We start from the raw sequence: 19,315 nt of genomic DNA on the forward strand, positions 1-19,315 counted from the left end.
TACAATATCTAATACTACATGTGCTATTACACAATATGTAATACTACATGTGCTATTATACAATATCTAATAATACATGTGCTATTACACAATATCTAATACTACATGTGCTATTACACAATATGTAATACTACATGTGCTATTACACAATATCTAATAATACATGTGCTATTACACAATATCTAATACTACATGTGCTATTATACAATATCTAATAATACATGTGCTATTACACAATATCTAATACTACATGTGCTATTATACAATATGTAATACTACATGTGCTATTATACAATATGTAATAATACATGTGCTATTACACAATATGTAATACTACATGTGCTATTACACAATATGTAATACTACATGTGCTATTACACAATATGTAATAATACATGTGCTATTACACAATATCTAATAATACATGTGCTATTATACAATATCTATTACTACATGTGCTATTACACAATATGTAATACTACATGTGCTATAATACAATATCTAATAATACATGTGCTATTATACAATATCTAATACTACATGTGCTATGACACAATATCTAATACTACATGTGCTATTATACAATATGTAATACTACATGTGCTATTACACAATATCTAATACTACATGTGCTATTATACAATATGTAATACTACATGTGCTATTACACAATATCTAATAATACATGTGCTATTATACAATATGTAATAATACATGTGCTATGACACAATATGTAATACTACATGTGCTATTATACAATATGTAATACTACATGTGCTATAATACAATATCTAATAATACATGTGCTATTATACAATATCTAATACTACATGTGCTATTACACAATATGTAATACTACATGTGCTATTATACAATATGTAATACTACATGTGCTATTACACAATATCTAATACTACATGTGCTATTACACAATATCTAATAATACATGTGCTATTATACAATATCTAATACTACATGTGCTATTACACAATATGTAATACTACATGTGCTATTATACAATATCTAATAATACATGTGCTATTACACAATATCTAATACTACATGTGCTATTACACAATATGTAATACTACATGTGCTATTACACAATATCTAATAATACATGTGCTATTACACAATATCTAATACTACATGTGCTATTATACAATATCTAATAATACATGTGCTATTACACAATATCTAATACTACATGTGCTATTATACAATATCTAATACTACATGTGCTATTATACAATATCTAATACTACATGTGCTATTATACAATATCTAATACTACATGTGCTATTATACAATAGTTGCTTCCTCGCCTTGCTTCAAGTTTAAATTTGTTGATGAAAATGATTACCAAATCTTTATTTAACATTTTATCCATCTATCTTCCACCTCTTATCTGGGTCCGGGTCACGGGGTCAGCAGTCTCAGTCGTGAAGTCCAGACTTCCTGGTCTCCAACCACCTCTTCCAGTCCCCCCTGGAGGACACCAAGGTGTTCCCAGGCCAGCTGTGAGACATAATCCCTCCAGCGTGTCCTAGGTCTGTCCCGGGGCCTTCTCCCAGCCGGGCATGCCCGGAACACCTCCCCAGGGAGGCATCCAGACTAGATGCCCGAACCACCTCAACTGGCTCCTCTCCATGTGAAGGAGCAGCGGCTCTACTCTGAGCCCCTCCCAGATGAGCGAGCTCCTCCCCCCATCTCTTAGGGGGAGTCCAGCCACCCTACGGAGGAAACTCATTTCAGCCGCTCGTATCCGCCATCTCCTTCTTTCGGTCACGACCCAAAGCTCATGACCATAGGTGAGGGTGGGAACATAGATGGGGGGGTAAACTGAGGGCTTTGCCTTCCGGCTCAGCTCTCTCTTCACCACGAAGGTCCGGTCGTGTTTTTTGCTCACTGATTGATTGTCTGTCTTTATTCATTGAGGGGATATTTTCTGTATTTGATTGCTTTATTATTATGATGACTATCATGAGTTGACTGAGGGTAATGTGGCCCAGGGTGAAAAGGATTTAGTCAATGCAATCAATCCAAACCTGTATCTGTGCAGCAGGGCGTTAAACATGCGTCCGTCACTCCACGACGAGGTGAAGTTGATGCAGCGGAGGCCCGGGTAGCCTTCTGTGGCCTGCTGGCTCCATAGCAGCAGCTTCTCCTTGGCGGTGAGGTCGCCCGACTCGCCGCACACGTAGATCTCCGAAATCTGGGTCGGAGATTTTGAAAAAGGTGGACACTTGGAGTTAAGGACTACAGAAGGAAATGAGCTGAAAGCTGCCAACTAGTGGTGAGAACCAGCTCAAAATGCAAAGACATTCAAGAGTGGTATTTTTTGGAATAAACATGTCTTTTGAGGGGAGATGAGGTACAGCAAAATGGATGAAAGGATTTTCAGAAAAAGTTAGGATCCACAAAGCCTGATCACTTTTGCATTTATTTTTCATGCTGCAGCGTTGATGTGATTGCAGGATTTGCATGAGGCTAATCCTTCCTTCTACAGTCAAGACTGCTTAAAAGTGTCATTTGACGTTCAGCAGCTGCAACCCTATACGCTATATGGGACCCCTTTACAACGTAAACACCCCAAAATCAACTACATCAAACAGTTACTGTGGTTTGCTGTTATAACAGATACAGCCAGGAGACGTTCAAGGACGCATTGGTGTTGCTACGGCAACACACTTGGATACCCCATCACCAGCTGTGTGGAGCTGCACCTCACATGGAATACTCCCATGAGGGTGCACAATAAGTATCAGCCGATATGGAGGACTTATGGCATCATACAGATCTGATAAGATTAAAAATAGGTCAGATACCAGACCATGAAAAAAACCTCCAATGAGGCCAGATTATCCAGTACTGTGCGGGTGGGGAAATCAAGCGCTCCGTTATTCCTCCTCCTGCCTGTGACGTTAACGGCCTGTCGTAACTTCCCCCGAGTTCACTTGTAAACAAAGACTTCTGGGGAAGACATTTCACGCGCTAGTTGTACCAAATGGTCCACGATGAGGGGAAAAAACCCACGGAGCACACAAAAAACTTTAGCAGCCACCGGAAACACAAGCGCTGTAGCGTGTGAAAAGTGCAAAAGCTTTGCCACAGACCTCCGTGGCATCACACCAGCTGCTCGGAGCGTGTGCCCAAATACAGTGCACCTTCCTGGGCCACAGCAGGTGTCTCCTCCCCCTCTACAGACCCTTTCCAAAAAATTAGAATATCATGGAAAAGTTGTTTAATTTCCATAATTCTATTCAAAAAGTTAAACTTTCATAGATTATAGATTCAGGGCCCACAATTTAAACAATTTCAAATATTTGTTTATTTTTATGTAATTTGGGCTTCCAGCTCATAAAACCCACGAAAACAGGAATTCAAAAAATTTGAATACTGTGAAGAAATCACCATTTACTTCTCAGTTTTTGCAGGAAAAAAAAATAAATTAGGATCACATCAAATCAATCAAAATATGGTACTTTCAAAACGATATGTCAATCTTCAATACTTGGTTGGGAATCCCTTTGCCTTAATCACTGCCTCGATGCCACGTGGCATTGAAGCAATCAGCCTGTGGCATTGCCTGGGAGTTATGGAAGCCCAGATTTCCTTGATGCTTGCTGTCAGCTCTTCTTTGTTGTTGGGTCTGGTGCCCCTCATTTTCCTCTTGAGAATACCCCATAGATTCTCAATGGGGTTTAGGTCCGGTGAGTTGGCTGGCCAGTCAAGCACTGTGATGGCATGGGCATCAAACCAGGTTTTGGTGCTTCTGGCGGTATGGGCAGGGGCCAGGTCCTGCTGGAAGATGAAATCTGCATCTCCATACAGATCCTCAGCAGAAGGAATCATGAAGTCCTCTAAAACATTCTGGTAGACTGTTGCGGTGACCTTGGATTTAAGAAAGCAGAGTTTACCAACACCTGCACCGGACATTGCACCCCAAATCATGACGGACTGTGGATATTTCACACTGGACCTCAGGCAGCTTGGGTTCTGTTCCTCACCCGTCTTCCTCCAAACCCTTAGACCTTGATTCCCAAATGAAAGGCACACTTTACTTTCATGAGAAAAGAGGACCTTGGACCACTGGCCAACAGTCCAGTCCTTCTTCTCCTTGGCCCAGTGGAGACGCTTCCTACGTTGGCTCAGGTTCACAAGTGGCTTGACCCGAGGAACCCGACAGTTGTAGCCCATCTCCCGGATGCGTCTGAATGTGGTGGTTTTTGAAGCTGTGACTCCCGCCTCATTCCACTCTTTCTGGATCTCTGCCAGATTCTTGAATCTTCCCTGTTTGATAATCCGCTGAAGCCCACGGTCATCTCTTTTGCTGGTGCATCTTCTCCTGCCACATTTTCCCTTCCTCTAGACTTTCCATTGATATGCTTGGACACAGCACTCTGTGAACAACCAGCCTCCTTAGCTATGAGCTTTTGTGGCTTACCCATCCTATGGAGGGTATCAATGATGGTCTTCTGGCCAGTTGTCATGTCTGCAGTCTTCCCCATATTGAACCCAACTGAGACAATTGAACCAAACTGAAGCAATTTAATGACACCTGGGGAAGCCTGTGCAGGTGATTTGAGTTTAGTAGATGATTAGTGTGTGACAGTTTAAAACATTCATGCCCTGCAAAATTTGGGCTGATTTCTTCACAGTATTCAAATTTTTTGAATTCCTGTTTTTGTGGGTTTAATGAGCTGGAAGCCCAAATTATGTAAAAATAAACAAACAAACACTTGAAATCGTTTAAATTGTGGGCTCTGAATCTATAATCTATGAAAGTTTAACTTTTTGAATGGAATTATGGAAATTAAACAACTCTTCCATGACATTCAAATTTTTTGGAAAGGGTCTGTATACTGTGGTTCTCCTGGTAGTAGTGATGTGCTAGTAGTCATGTTATCATATTTCATTAGGACTAATCAACAAATCCTCATCAGTTCCGGTCCTTCTTACCTCCAGGTGTGCACAAAGTACGTTTACATCTAAATAAAAAAAGCAAACATAAAAAACTTATCAGTTATGGGTACCATATTGGTCACGAGAAGCAGAAAGTTATCAGTTCGGGGAAAAACAAACACATCACACGTCTCTTATTCCGACACATCAGGATTCTTTTGTGTTGTCGACGCTCTGTGTGGCGTTCAGCCACGTGAATCTGTGTGTGTAACTGTCTTAGCATGCACGCGAGCTACATCTAATCATACTGGTTGTGTGCTACTACAGTATTTAGTGTACTTCAATAAAAATCCAGCATGTTTTCTTTGAATGAGTCAGCAGCCTTCAACATCTTTACTGCATGAATACTGCAGTCTGGGGAAAAAAGTATCCTAACAGCATTGTATGAAACAAAGTGTATTGGAAAGAGTTTTTCCTGACAAAAAGCATCGGGTAAGCCGAGGAGGTCTGCGCTGCCATGATTAGACTGGTGGGACAGTGACAGGAAGACGAGCAAAGTCTTTTAAGAGCTGATAACTTATTTATGACATAGTAGCACAATGTCACCCTGTGATAGAACAAATACGTTCTAAGGGAGACATGGACTCATCACTAATGCTAATGTGCTGTCACTGCTCAGCTAATGCTAATGTACACTCCATTAATGTAGCTCCATGAGGCTAACTATGGGACCAACTATGAGACCATGATAGTGTCCAAGGTTTCTGGTGGTATCGTAGTTTACCACTGAAATGCTCCTGGGAAGACTCATTAGCGTAGTTTTGGTCAAACAAGCACAAACCTGTGCCAGGTGTGGACCAGAAGCCTGAGGATTCTCCACTGTGGTGTCCAACCTCTCAGATGAGCTACTGGTGAGTGCCCCCCAGTCCGCCCATTTGGGAGTGGTGACGGCTGTTTCTGGGGAGGTCAGCAGGAGGTCGCTGGCGTAGCCCGACGACTCTAAGAGGGAGGACCTCTCGGGCGCACGGTCCGGCATGTCCAAGCCAAGAACTTCAGGAACCCAGGTTTGGTTCCTGAAGGTGTCCCTTTCATCCTCAGATAGCTGAACTTTGAGAATGTTTTCTGTGACTGGAAAAGGAGCGGGCGGTTCTTGATGGACCTCCACCTCACGGTCACAGTCACCCCTCCACGCTGGAGTACCAAAGTCACTTGGGTAGACCGTTCTCACCACGCAGAGCTTACCGTCCACCTCCCTGATGTGGACCACACCTTTGTGCTCTCCTACAGAAGGTGTCGCCTCAAAAAACTCTTCTTTTCGTCTTCCCATACTTTTGCCCCATGCCGTCCCTGTCCTCTTGTCGTCTTTTTTATCTTCTTCAAGTATGCTGGCTTTCTGCAGGACGCCGTAGACTTTCTCCCGAACCAGATAGACCCTCCCTGCCCCTGGAGTGGTGCTGCCCAGCGCCTGTGCCGTGTAAACCGGGCTGGTGGTGGCGGTTTGGCTCGGGATGCTGGAGACGTCAACAGTGCCACTGACGGTGTCTTCTTCTCCTGGAAGACAAAGAATTCCTCTCCAGGCCGGACTGAGTTTGGGGGTATGCTGGGCTTCAGAATTTGGGGAAAGAGTCCTGCGGTACTCCAGCTTTGGCACCATCAGATGAGAGCTTCCACCACCGCAGACATCAGAGTGTAAAGTTTCTACAGCTGCAGGCTTTGTGTCATCATCAGGCTCATGTCGTTGCTCAGGACGGCCATCTTTACTCATCTTTTTGCGTTTTTGCCTACGTCTGAAGTGTAGCCGCCTCTTGTGTGACAGTGGTGGACTTCCACTGGGTTCCCCCTCTCGCAGAGGTCTGATGCAACCTATGGAGTTCCCCATCACGCTATTGGCAGGAAACCTGTCGACTAATCCATTAGATTCACCAGCAAAACGTAGGACAAATTAGGGATGGAAGCCCATTTTTCAAAGAGGAGTGATGCTGTGAGCCATCCCTAGAGAAAGTGGGTGAGAACCTTTCCCCTCAGCCAATCACTGACTGAGTTGCAATGGTGCTTCCTCCCCACCCTGCCTCCCTCTGCAAGGTGCTGAATGCTTTACTTGCTCTACTTCGGAAGCCTTATGGTAGCATTCATGTCCAGACGGCATGTGATTCATCAAATGACTTGTGTGTGGTGGTGAGCGCACGTGTCATCAGGACCTGGCAGCCTCCACAAGTCAAGTGAAGTCCATCTCAATCCAGAGCATCTGTTTGTATCCTGTCTGCAGTTGGGCATCCTCGCTCATGAAAGCACATGTTGCGGAGTTAAAGACCGCAGTGACGTAGGACGCGTGCCCACGCCATGGCTGGCGAGGACAGCTCGGGTGGAAGTAGTATGACAGGCGATGCGGTCGAGAACCGCTCTGGCTCGGATTCCCACGGTGCCGAGGCAGCACGGTGTCCCAGTTGGTTGCTAAGGGGAGTCACACAGCCAATGGTAACACAGATTGCAGCCAGACTCGGCCAATCCTCTCACGACTTGTTTGGGAGTCAGCTCCTCCTCCTCCTCCTCCTCCTGCAGTGTGAGCTGCGGGCCGTAAGGCTGTCAGAGATCTCTGTGGTTCATTGCTTTTCCAAAGAAGCGCGTGGGGTGATTGCTGGTGCCCAAAGAAGGATGGAAGGTGTTTGCTCCTCCACGGAAGCTGCTGAGAGACAGCTTAGTGACGCACGTCGGCTCTCCGGCCAAGATGGATGTCAACCACGTCAAATTCTAGCAGAAAGCTTCCGTGTGCTGTCAGCGAGCCAGGTCTGTCTTCATCAGGTGGTGCAGTGCGACGGCACAACAGCCAGACAAAATCCACAATTTGCAGGAGATGGGGGCTTATGTGCTCTGTCCTTGCTCCCTGGGGACATTGTGTCTCTTAATAGCTCCTCACTGCATCTCATTAGGAGGACCAAGCTGGACTGTGGAGTCTATCTAGCTAACCAGTCGGCTGCCATCATTCTGATCCGCTTCTGGTGAACAACGTCAGAAGGATTCAGCATCCACTGCCTGGAAGTCTGGACCTTCACCTGGTACAGCAGGCGGAGGTAAGGGCATGGAGACGCGGATCACAGGGCGTCTCCGCCTAAAGACAAGCGAGTCCGGTCGATGCGATTGGTAAAAACAACCAGTGTATGTTTGTGGCAGCCTGCTGCTCCACCATTTCTAGCCTGAGGCCTGCTGATGAACGCCAGCCTGGAGCTCCAGTGAAAGAACGTGACATGACGCCCCTCGCCTGGCTAGCTAGCTTCATCGCAAGCTTGTTGGCAGACGCCGGCAGAGGAAAGCTTTTTATCTCTCGGCTGCGGCAGCTACCCTCGTCGTCTCTCCTTTCTCCCTCTCTCTCTCTCCCTCTCACACAAACTAACCCTCCTACCTCCCTCCCTCCCTCGGCTCTCGTCTTTTCCACTTCCTTGTTACGGCTTCCTTTGCTCTCTCACTCTCTCATTTGACTGTTAGCCAACCAAAGCACATTTAGGAGCTAAACGCTACATTGAATGAACATTTGCATGACTACCTTCACCTTGTGGCTCAACGTTTTTATCTGTGGGCTGCCAAGGGAGCATGGATGCAAGTAAACATTCATGCTAGCTTCTTTTCAAGGAAAAGTGCACTTTTTTATCATTTTGCCCATCATCCACAATCCTGATGTGAGACATGAACACATGTCTTGTGACATGTTATCATGAATGTACCTGTTACTACACGCTCACAGCATGGATAGAAAACCACTAAACCTCCTTGGAGCTTTTTGGACCTGTTTTCATAGGCGGGATAGGTGTGTCCCATTACCTGCATTCATTAGCTGCCTCTTTTTACCTCTTTTTATATCTTTTAGAAGGCACAGAAAAGAGAAAGACATGAGTGTTCATGTCTCACATGAGCGTTGTGGATGATGGGCTTTTCTTTTCATATTTAAGAGAAATGGGGCCGGCCTTCTCCAGCCTGCATTCATGTGAATCCCACTGCTTGTTCATCACGTGATCCATTGCATCATAGCCTGGCTTGGCACTAAGAGGATTGGAAGTGTGTGTGTGTGTGTGTTTTGGGTGGGTTGGAGAGCACAAACACTCTCAAGCTGCATAAGTAGCAGCAATCCATCACAAACCAGGCAAAGCATTAGAGTTCTGCATCCACTCAAACACAAGATAACCCAGGCTTTCCTTTGCAGCCTTCATTCCAGCAGCAGCCATCAGTGAGGCGAGGCATAACTACCAAATTGTGTACTTTTACAGGTACCAACCAAATTCTGATTGACGTCAAATCAAACGGTACCATGTTTGGGTACCTCAAGGCATCTTTGTGACTGTGAGGGAGTGGAAGAGTAGCAAATAGCTGGCTTGCAGTGAAGCACTTGAAAGGCAAACAGGCAAAAACAAGTTAAGTTAAGGGCATTGGTGTCAAAGAAATATGTGAAAACTGCCAACAGTTGGATGTGCTGATTGTGAGGCACCGGCATCGGGACCGTATCAGTTGGAATGTGAGCTGAGCGTGTGTTTTCCACTAGAGCAAAGCGTCATCTATCATTTATCTGCTAGCAAGGACTGATGCATGCTGAGTGGTTTGTACACAGCTAAGGCCCACTAAGGCCCCGTCCACACAGAAACAAGATTTTTTATTTGGTGGGTTGAAAAGAGTTAGCGTCCACACTGCGTAAATTGTTGCATCCAGACGGGAAGGGGTCAATGGGTGAAATGGATGTAACACACAAGGCACACCTACGTGTGGCGCTGTAAACACACGCAGACGGAACCACGAGACACACCAAAATAAGGCTCATCTAGACGTACGACGTAGTGGAATTACTTCTACAAGTCATTTTGGAAAACAAAACAACAAACTATCAGGAGAATGGGAATGTGGCCTCCAAACAGGTTTCACTCTGGGCATTGCTTTCAGCACCTTGGCACATTTGTTCCATAGACCAACGGCATGGATGGAGTGAGCCCTTTTGTCAGTCATACCGTCTCTTTGGCTACGTTCACACTGCAGGGTATGATGCCCTACTCACATTTTTTGGTTAAATATGATTTTTTTTTGGTCGTTGACGTTTACGGAAGTCAAGATTGCGGCAGTGTGCTCTCGTGATGGTATTGAAGAATTGATATTTCAGTACTGATCCGCACATCGCTAGCATGCACTCCTTAACGTGGTTGTGGCAATTGCATGCATTTTATGCAACGGGAGTCAATCGTTACTCAACCAAATGATTCCATGTAGGAAATGAAGAGGAAAGCGGGCAAGGATTTCGTCAATGGCAGTTTGGAGACACCTTGCTGCCACGTCTCTTCCAAGGTGCGTGTGGGGGGGGGGTACTGACGAGAGCTGCTTCGCTAACATCTTTTAAAATCGTTTTCAGATGAGAAGAAAACGTTCGCCTACATTGGTGAGTAGTTTTGCACAATGAAGCACGCCTTTCCATGACTGCCTACAGTGAGTACCTTTAAAGTCTCGGTAGGCATGGCAATACACCCCTTTCCTTGGCGTACGGGTGGGCTATATGCCACCCGTACGTTCATACTGCAGCTGCATGGCATGCATACGGGATTTCTAGCCACATGCCAATGAGGGCTCAGTGGCATTTGAAAATATCGCAATTGTGCTGTTCACATGGGCATGAAAACATCAGATACAGGTCTGGACTTGCAGTGTGAACACAGCCTTTGTCTCGGTGGGTGGAGGCGGGGCCGCTAGCATACACACAAGGGCAGAAGCGTAACGTAGTACAAATGATATTAGTATATTGCCAGAGATTTTTCATTGTGCTTTTCTTAAAAGTTTAAATCTCATCTCGTCTCATTCCTGTAGACCCAATCTCATGTATCGTCTCGTCCTGTGAACTCATTGTCTTGTGACACCCCTTGAAAAAGGAGAGGTAAACATCAAAGTATGTCAAAGCGCTACACCCTCTGCTGGACACCAAAGTGTTAATAAGGCGCTACATGGTGACACCGCGCGGCTACAATGAGTAACTACAAGCAGACGCTCACATAAGATAGCATAGCTTTTCACATACTTTGCAGCCTTTGACCAAATGAGAGAGACCTCGTCCTTAGCCCGGTTATGATCACAAATATGCATCAGCAGCCTTGGCTCTCCTCTTTTTAGAATTAGCTCACCACCCAAGTGGAGTTCATACTTTCCATGACTGCCTCCAAGTCTATATAAGACCACCAGCAGCGCCGAGTCCCCCCCCTGCACAGCAGCTGACTTCTTTCTGCTACCGTTTCTGTGGGAACCCGTGTCACCTTGTCTGGGGTCATGCGGCAGCAGACTAGTGGTGATACGTTGCAACTGCAGCTTGCACGATCCAACACAGAGACAAACATCCAGTCATGGAAGAAATGATGAGAGCACCCTTGTTTCTTCACTTCATTGCACTGTCATGTCTGGTACAAGTAAAGACCAAAATAAAGATGAGAAATGTAGCCCATACGACCTTCATTTCACAGCTGATATCTCCCAAGCAAACCCACTGCTGCCTCCTCCACTATTAGTAGTGGATTTTCCACTGCAGATTCTACTGCGACTGCCGCTATTTCTGTGGTTCTATGCACCCCACACCCCCATTAGCGGTGTTTTGACCACCACACACCGTACGTCTCACCCATTTCTCCTAGTGCATTTTAGGAGAAACATTTGACACAAAATACAAACTAAAAAGAGGCTGAGATGAGACTCTTTCATCTGTAGAAGAGCATGCTTTGAGCGGTAAAATTCTCCTCTGGGACGTCCCCTCCCACCACCCCGAACGCGGTGAAGGAAAGCATCGGCTCCAAAATGTGCTGCGTGCGGACTATCATGGCGAGCGGACTCGCTGCCGCCAGCACACGGGGTTCAAACTCATTCCACTTCTAATGTCACTCAGACTGACGTTGCAGATGTCTGCCACCTCCTGGTGTAAAGTAGTCACGACATGAGGCATCATATTTGTCTCTATTAAATTCAGAAATGTTGCTTGCCGCAATTTTGCGACTTTGGTGCTTAAAGGGGTTACGTCGCTCTAATGCACAGCTATGATGTATGAGCAGGTGGCTCCGTCTTGTTTGGGTTTTTTTTTTAATTTTTTTTCCAAAAATGACTTTTTCTTTTTTGGCCAATGATTATGACATCATTTGCCCTGCAACCCACCACTGCCACAAATACATTGCGGTCCTGTGAATATATGAATGCACAAGAATCACAAACAGAAGAAGGTGCCCCAAGTCTTACGTCCTGAGTCCATGTGCAAGTCAGCCAGTCCGAGGGGATGTGAACTAAAGGGCTTCTACTGTACAATGAATGGCTACGGGAAGCAAACAAGAGGCAGCACACACCTGGAAGTGAAGGATGATGGTCCAGATGAGACCCAGGGTGAGTTTGGGGTTGCCGTCAGTGATGTCATCGTTTCTGATGTTGACTAGTTTGACCTGGAAGACAGCAAGCAGGTGCTCTTTGGTGTGTGCGCTGCGAAAAGAGTGTGAACAAGCAAAGGCGAGGAGTACCTGTCTCTGTTTGAGGAAGTCCAGTGCAATTTGGACATTTTGCAGTCGATGAAATCTCATGCGGCCCTTCTCTCTGGGCTGCAAGGCAAGACAAAAGCATTCAGGCGGGACACACAAGTGGGTGCTTTTTGGGGCAGTCAAGTGCAGTGTGAGCGTATCCTTTATTGTTGTGGATGCTTCTCTGGGGAAGGAGGCTTCAAGAGAACTACAAACTGGTGCAGGAAGAAAACCACAAACTTCACATCAAACCATCAGCCGGGTTCTTCGTTATTAACACACACACACGCACACACACACACACACACACACACGTTAGACAAGACAACATTTCAGATGACACAAAAAGACGCAGGATTAGTCAACATGCGTGTGTCTTCCATCAACCTGGGAGTGTTACGTACCCCCACTGTGCCATCCTGCTCTCAGTAGCACATTTATGACAGCAAAACAAGATGATGAAGACATTATGAATAAATGGGGGTGTAATCACAGTTTGGTACGTATGCTTGGTCTTCAGTGGGGCTGGGTGATATGGACCACAGCATGTATCAGGATATACAATTCAGTTCAGCAGAATCCTGAATAAAACGCTAGAAACCTTAACCCAGGGGTCGGGAACCTTTTTGGCTAAGAGAGGCATGAAAGCCACACATTTTTAAATGTATTTCCGTGAGAGCTATATCATATTTTTTAACACCGAATACAACCAAATGTGTGTATGTTTCAGGAAGACCAACAATTTTAGAATATAATAAGTCTCTGAATTTATTTTTTGTAATAATTTACAGCTTTTTCGGCGGTTTTCAAGATGGCGCCGGTGTGTCTGGCTCGCCGCTTCCCTCAGTTTACTGTGATCGAGGACCATCGACTCTCTGTTGGTGTATGACCGTCAGGAACTATTTGAAATCCTAGACACTGTAGCCGCTGGTGCGAGACAAGAGCAATGGGGGCCAAATAAACCGCGTCCGTCGTACCTATCAGATGTACCAGACTTTCTGCTCCGGGCGGAGCCGTCGCTTCCCAGGAAACGTAGGCGCCGGGGCGCACGAGGTGGAAGACTGGTAAAGCTCAAAACTTGGCTGGCGCTTTCTCCCGAGGCGGCAAGGCTCCCACGTAATGTTTCGAGGGACTTTGAGGATTGTTTTCGCCGCTTCATCTCTCGGCGTTTTCTCACCTCCGTTGGGGCCTGGCTGGTGCCCATCATTGGGCGGCGCGACGAGCGTTGTGCGCTGCGCCGTCGCCGCTCTCCTGTTGCTTCTGGCGACGTGAACCCCGGCAACCTCCGGCTGCTGAACCGGGCAGCTTCAGCGGCTTCAGCGGCTCTTCGGGTTTCAACGAAGTGTGCACTGGTGAATGCGAGGTCAGTTTCAAACAAGACTTTTATCCTCCAGGACCTCTTTAAGGAGCATTCTTTGGATTTATTATTCGTCACTGAGACCTGGATTCATGCCGGTGAGTCCGCTTCCTTCTCTGAGCTATTGCCTCCCGATTGTACCTTCATTAACACGCCAAGAACTACCGGCCGTGGAGGAGGCATCGCTACTATTTTAAAAACGTCCTTACACCATAAAACATTGTCCATGGTGTCTTTCTCCTCATTTGAGGTGAGCTGCTTCGAACTGCGACAGTCTGAGCCGCTGTTGTGCGCGGTCATTTACAGACCACCCAAACACAACAATGACTTTATCCGGGATTTTTCTGACTTTATCGCTGCAATGTTGGTAAAGTTTGACAGAATGTTAATTGTGGGTGATTTTAATATTCATGTCTGCTGCCCTTCTACGCCTATGGCAAAAGACTTTTTAGAGTTGGTGGAGGCTTTTAATTTAGTACAAAATGTTACAGGAGCTACACATATATATGGACACACTTTGGACCTTGTATTGTCCCATGGACTGGCTGTTGATAGTGTCTCTGTAGGGGATGCAGTGTTCTCTGACCACAGTCCGGTCATGTTTGACTTTGATTTGCACTGCAGTGCCACCCTGCCTGCTCGCTCCTGCTCGCCTTGGCCGTTTCATCAAGCCTGACACGGCCTCTGCCTTTGCCTCTCTGTTTGCCACTGCATCTCGGGTTGCAATGGCTCCAGACGCTGCTCTTGATACTGAGCAGCTAATGAACTGCTTTACTTCTACCTGTGCTGATGTCCTGGACAGTCTAGCCCCGCGTAAAACCATGCGCCCTAAAACTAAACAGGAAGTGTGGCTCAACGATGTCACACGAGAAGCACGCCGCGAATGCCGAAAGGCCGAGCGCAGGTGGAAGAAAGACGGTCTGCAAGGTTCCTTTGAAACCCTCAAAGCCAGTTGGAGGCGTTATCAAAACATAGTGAAGGCTGAGAAAAGAAAATACCTCTCAGATGTGATATCAAAAAATATGAACAACCCACGTGTTCTTTTTAAAACTATTGACTCGGTTTTAAACCCCAGTCCATCCACGACACTGGAAGTCTCATCTGAACCTTTGCTTAAAAAAACAGGTCTGGATCCTTCGATTTGATCAAATTATCAGCCTATTTCTAAACTACCTTTTAAAGATTTTTTACCTTTTAAAGATTTTAGAAAGAAGTGTTCTTGCACAGATGCAGCCTTTTTTAGATGAAAATGGGATTTTAGACACTTTCCAGTCAGGTTACAGGGCCTTTCATAGCACTGAGTCTGCACTTTTGAAAGGTTTTTAATGACCTGTTTTTAGTGACTGATAATGGTGGTTCAGCCATTTTAGTGCTTTTAGACCTGACTGCTGCCTTTGACACAGTGGACCACACTATTCTTTTATCTCGCTTGGAAAACTGTGTGGGTGTCAGGGGGACTGCCCTTGATTGGTTTAGGTCTTACTTGTCAGGGAGATGCCTTACTGTGGGATTTGGTGACTCCACCTCATACTGCCCCCCTTGAATCTGGAGTCCCCCAGAGATCAATCCTGGGGCCCATCCTGTTTGTTCTGTACCTAATCCCACTTAGCACAATTTTTAGAAAGCATGGCATCTCCTATGACTTTTATGCAGATGACTGCCAGATCTATTTACCAATTACAAGAAATGACCATGCCCCCCTGACTCCCCTTCTTGAGTGTTTTAGTGACGTCAAGGTCTGGTTGGCTCAACATTTTTTGAAGCTCAATGAGGGGAAGACAGAAGTTATCACCCTTAATAATAATGACCCCCACTTGGACTTGGGCCCCATGAAAAACCATGTCAGTCCCACAGCCACCAGCCTTGGCGTCATCATTGATGGTGATTTTAAACTTAACAAACAAATCAATGCCGTTGTAAAATCTTGTTTTTATCATCTTCGGCTTTTATCCAAAGTCAAATCATTTTTATCATTGCGACATTTTGAACAAGCCATGCAGGCTTTTATCTCGTCACGTCTGGACTACTGTAATGCGCTTTACTCTGGAATAAACCATAAATGACTCTCTGGCTTACAGTTAGTCCAGAACTCTGCAGCACGGCTTTTAACAGCAACCAAAAAGAGGGAGCATATTACCCCAATTTTAGCTTCCCTGCACTGGTTGCCTGTGCGTTTTAGAATTGATTTTAAGATTTTATTGTTTGTTTTTAAGGCTTTGAATGGGCTGGCCCCTCAGTACATGTCAGACCTCATCCAAATTTACACTCCAGCGCCACTTTGAGGTCCGAAGGCCAGCTCCAACCGGTGGTGCCTAAGACCAGACTTAAGACCAGGGGAGACCGGGCCTTTTCCGTAGTCGGCCCAAAGCTGTGGAACACTCTCCCCCCTCATGTAAAAACGGCCCCCACAATTGAAAGCTTTAAGTCTCGTCTTAAAACCCACTTTTATTCTCTGGCTTTTAACTCGGCGTGAGTCGTGTGGTCCTCTGTGTCTTTTATTCTTTTTTATGTTTTTATTGGTTCTAATTATTTACGTTTTTATTGGTTCTATTTATTTTAGTTTTTTAAATTAAATTTACTTATTTATGTTTGACCTACTTCTTGGACTTTTGGCTTTTATTGTTTCGATTTCTTGTTTTAAATATTTTATTGTAGTACGTTTCTTTGTTTCTATTTGATCTTTTAGTTTTTATTGTGGTAATTTTTACTTATTATTTACATTTACATTCCTTTATTTACTTATTATTTATGGTTTTGCTAGTCTGTGCAGCACTTTGGAAACAGTGTTTATAAAATGTGCTATATAAATAAAGTGGATTGGATTGGATTGGATAATGTTGTTATATTGAAGCTAACCAATCATAAATTCATTACTTTTTACCATTAAAGCGACTTCTGGTGCTGCATGGTTTTGCGCCCTGCTCTGTATCTTTCTTTCTTTTCTTTTTTCCTCAAGGCTTGTCTCTGCACAATTAGCTAGCTGACTATTTGATTAAAGGAGGGACGAGCCCAGTAATAATCAAGTTTTGGTGTCTGACATGGAAAACATGGGAAGGACAGCTGGCATTGTGCTAGAAAATAAAATGGATGGATTAAAATGCATTAGAATGCATATTTTGAATGTTATTTTTAACATTGTGATTTCTGTAATGTTTTACTTTAAAATGTCAGGAAAACAAATTAAAATAAACACATTTTATGGTGTTAAGAAATGTCTGCGAGCCAGATGCAGTCATCAAAAGAGCCACATCTGGCTCCAAAAGTTCCCTACCCGTGCCTTAACCCATACAGGTAAGTACACTTATCTCAAATTGTAAAGCAGATGTATTGATTTATTGGCAAAGTGTGCACACACTCTTCCTACTCAACTCAACACAACCACCTTTTGCCATCACCGTTAGCAAAGGCTAACTTTGCATATTACGGTCTCTTGCTCCACTTGACACTTATTGCTCATTTGACACTTATTTTTACCAGCATAGCATGCGTGCTTTATGGGTTAGTCAATAAAACGTTCATTAAATGCAAAAATCCTTGTATTTATTTTGACACCAATTTAGGCCAGCAAAGGAGAAATGGATGTAGCCTGGCTAGCTGTTCTCTGCACACACTGCTACTAAATCAACAGACTAGAATGCCCGGGCTTGTCATGAAGGATCCAACTGCACATGTAAGATTTATTTTGTTTACACGGTAATGGGCACCTTAGACAACATGGGGAAAATGGCGCTCTTACTTTGAAGGCCGGAAGTGTGTTCCATGTGTTGAGAATGTCTGGAAGATGCGCTGGGTGCAAGAATAAACGCGGGGCATCGTAAGACGCTTCTTACATTAAAGTGGTGTAAATACCCTGACCCAGCCACCCTAGCATGCTAAACTAAGCTAACCTGCTGGCCTCCATTAACGCTGCATAAGAGGAGGATCAGGGTTAGTGTTTGTAATGGCATTCACAGTCCGCCAAGTAAATACTTCCCCGCACGAACATTCCTTCTCCTCACAATGACCGCATTTCAATCACGTTATGTCGATTTCTGCGAGATTCTGCATCTAACAGTAAATTCCGTTTTTATTGGCCAATTCTGTCATTCTGAAATCCTCTGGCCCTACACGCTGTGGTGCACGTGAAGCGCTAATGCATCAATGCAGTGCGACAGTGAACAACTCGGCTTGTTTCCGTTTATCATTTATACCAGTAGAAGTCATTTTCTTGTCATGGGAAGAATGGATACCAGCATGCCTTGCTTATGCAGCTCCACAATCCCACCACGTTGAAAAAGAGAAAGCTTCTTGGCTTTACCATCAGGAGGGCATGACAGTGGGAACGTTTACATGAGAGTAAACGCTCCTTGAGCACGTCCAGCCTGTCCACTTCCTGTCCACTGTGTGGGAAGTACCCAGTCCAATATTCTGTACCCCAAAACCCCATTTGGGAAAAGTCGCCCCCTTTCAGCCCTAAATTGCTACTTCAGGTTTGTGTTAAGTATGTTTGTTTCCTGCATGCGTTCTCATCACTCTCATGCATCCTAGCAGGCCACAGTGTCAAGGGTCAAAGGTGTGATACTGGATTAGGATTGGGAGGGGGGTTTCAGGGGAGGAAGAGGAGGGTTTGAGGACTCCCAACGTACTCCCTGAGCTCCTTTATCGTCATCATCATCATCATCATCATCATCATCATTGTTGCTGCCATCCTCCTCTACTGTGAGCAGGATGAGAGGAGGCGCCCGCGAGGTGTACGCCCTCCTCAGGAAGGAGGCGCCTCTTGGTTGCTATGGTAACCGCAGGGGAGGAGGAAGAGGAGGAGACGTGGTACGAGAAGGAGAGGATGAAGGACAGAATAATGAAATCATCATGATGGGAAGTCACATGACACCATCTCACATCTTCAAAGCACAACTTGCTTTATTCACAATCAGCTCGCTGTCTGAGTGTCTGAGTGTGTGTGTGTGTGTGTGTGTGTGTGTGTGTGTGTGTGTGTGTTAAATGCATACCAGGGTGACGCCAGAGAGGACTTCCAACAAGGAGATGAGGTTGTGTCCATCCCTGAGGTCCTCATAGAGGTCAGTGATGTGCTTCCTCACCTTCAGGAAGGAGGGCAGAGAGAGAGAGAGAGAGAGAGATGTATTATTGCACACTGATGGAGGCGTTCATCTGACATGTGGCACGCCCACTGGGCGATGTTGATGACAGTTGCCAGGGCAACACGCATCAGGCCACCAGCTGCCGCCTCTGAGTGGCCATGACACTGCCACTTTGGGGAGCGGGGGGTGGGGAGACATGATGACACAGCAGGATTAACGCACGGTCACAGCTTGTTTGCAAGTGGAAAGGGGAAAAGCATGACGGCGGAAGACGGCGTAGGACGTGTGTTTTGACACAGAAGAGCTGAGGACAGCCAAGGTCATGGTGATTGGTCCATCTGCGCCACAGCAGCATTCCCGCCTCACTGAAAGTTGTGCTGCAGTCCTGACCTCAAAACAGGAAAGCTGTAGTACCATCCGTCACCACAGGAGGCCGACAAAGTCACAAAGCCGTTCCAAATTGTCTTTTTTGG

At 45.4% G+C, this 19,315-nt stretch overlaps 1 protein-coding gene across 34 annotated transcripts in view; it reads right to left on the reverse strand.

Moving 5' to 3' along the window:
• Positions 1 to 19,315, reverse strand: part of macf1a (microtubule actin crosslinking factor 1a) — a 188,640-nt gene that overhangs the window by 113,607 nt on the left and 55,718 nt on the right. For 25 of the 34 annotated variants that reach the window (XR_008567184.1, XR_008567182.1, XR_008567181.1 and 22 more), the window contains exons 1-2: positions 5,747 to 8,268; positions 2,049 to 2,215 (exon numbers count right to left, since the gene is read on the reverse strand). Coding sequence is in view for 25 of the 34 variants with exons in the window: in XM_054763851.1 (XP_054619826.1) it covers positions 2,049 to 2,215; positions 5,747 to 6,784 (1,205 nt within the window). In the remaining 9 variants the exon portion in view is untranslated. Of the gene's footprint in view, positions 1 to 2,048; positions 2,216 to 5,746; positions 8,275 to 12,242; positions 12,336 to 12,410; positions 12,489 to 18,752; positions 18,843 to 19,315 lie in introns of those variants that run through there. The other 9 variants (XM_054763861.1, XM_054763872.1, XM_054763871.1 and 6 more) reach the window with 4 other exon arrangements.

The sequence above is a fragment of the Dunckerocampus dactyliophorus genome, chromosome 20 (genome assembly GCF_027744805.1).
Source record: "Dunckerocampus dactyliophorus isolate RoL2022-P2 chromosome 20, RoL_Ddac_1.1, whole genome shotgun sequence".
Classification (NCBI taxonomy): domain Eukaryota; kingdom Metazoa; phylum Chordata; class Actinopteri; order Syngnathiformes; family Syngnathidae; genus Dunckerocampus; species Dunckerocampus dactyliophorus.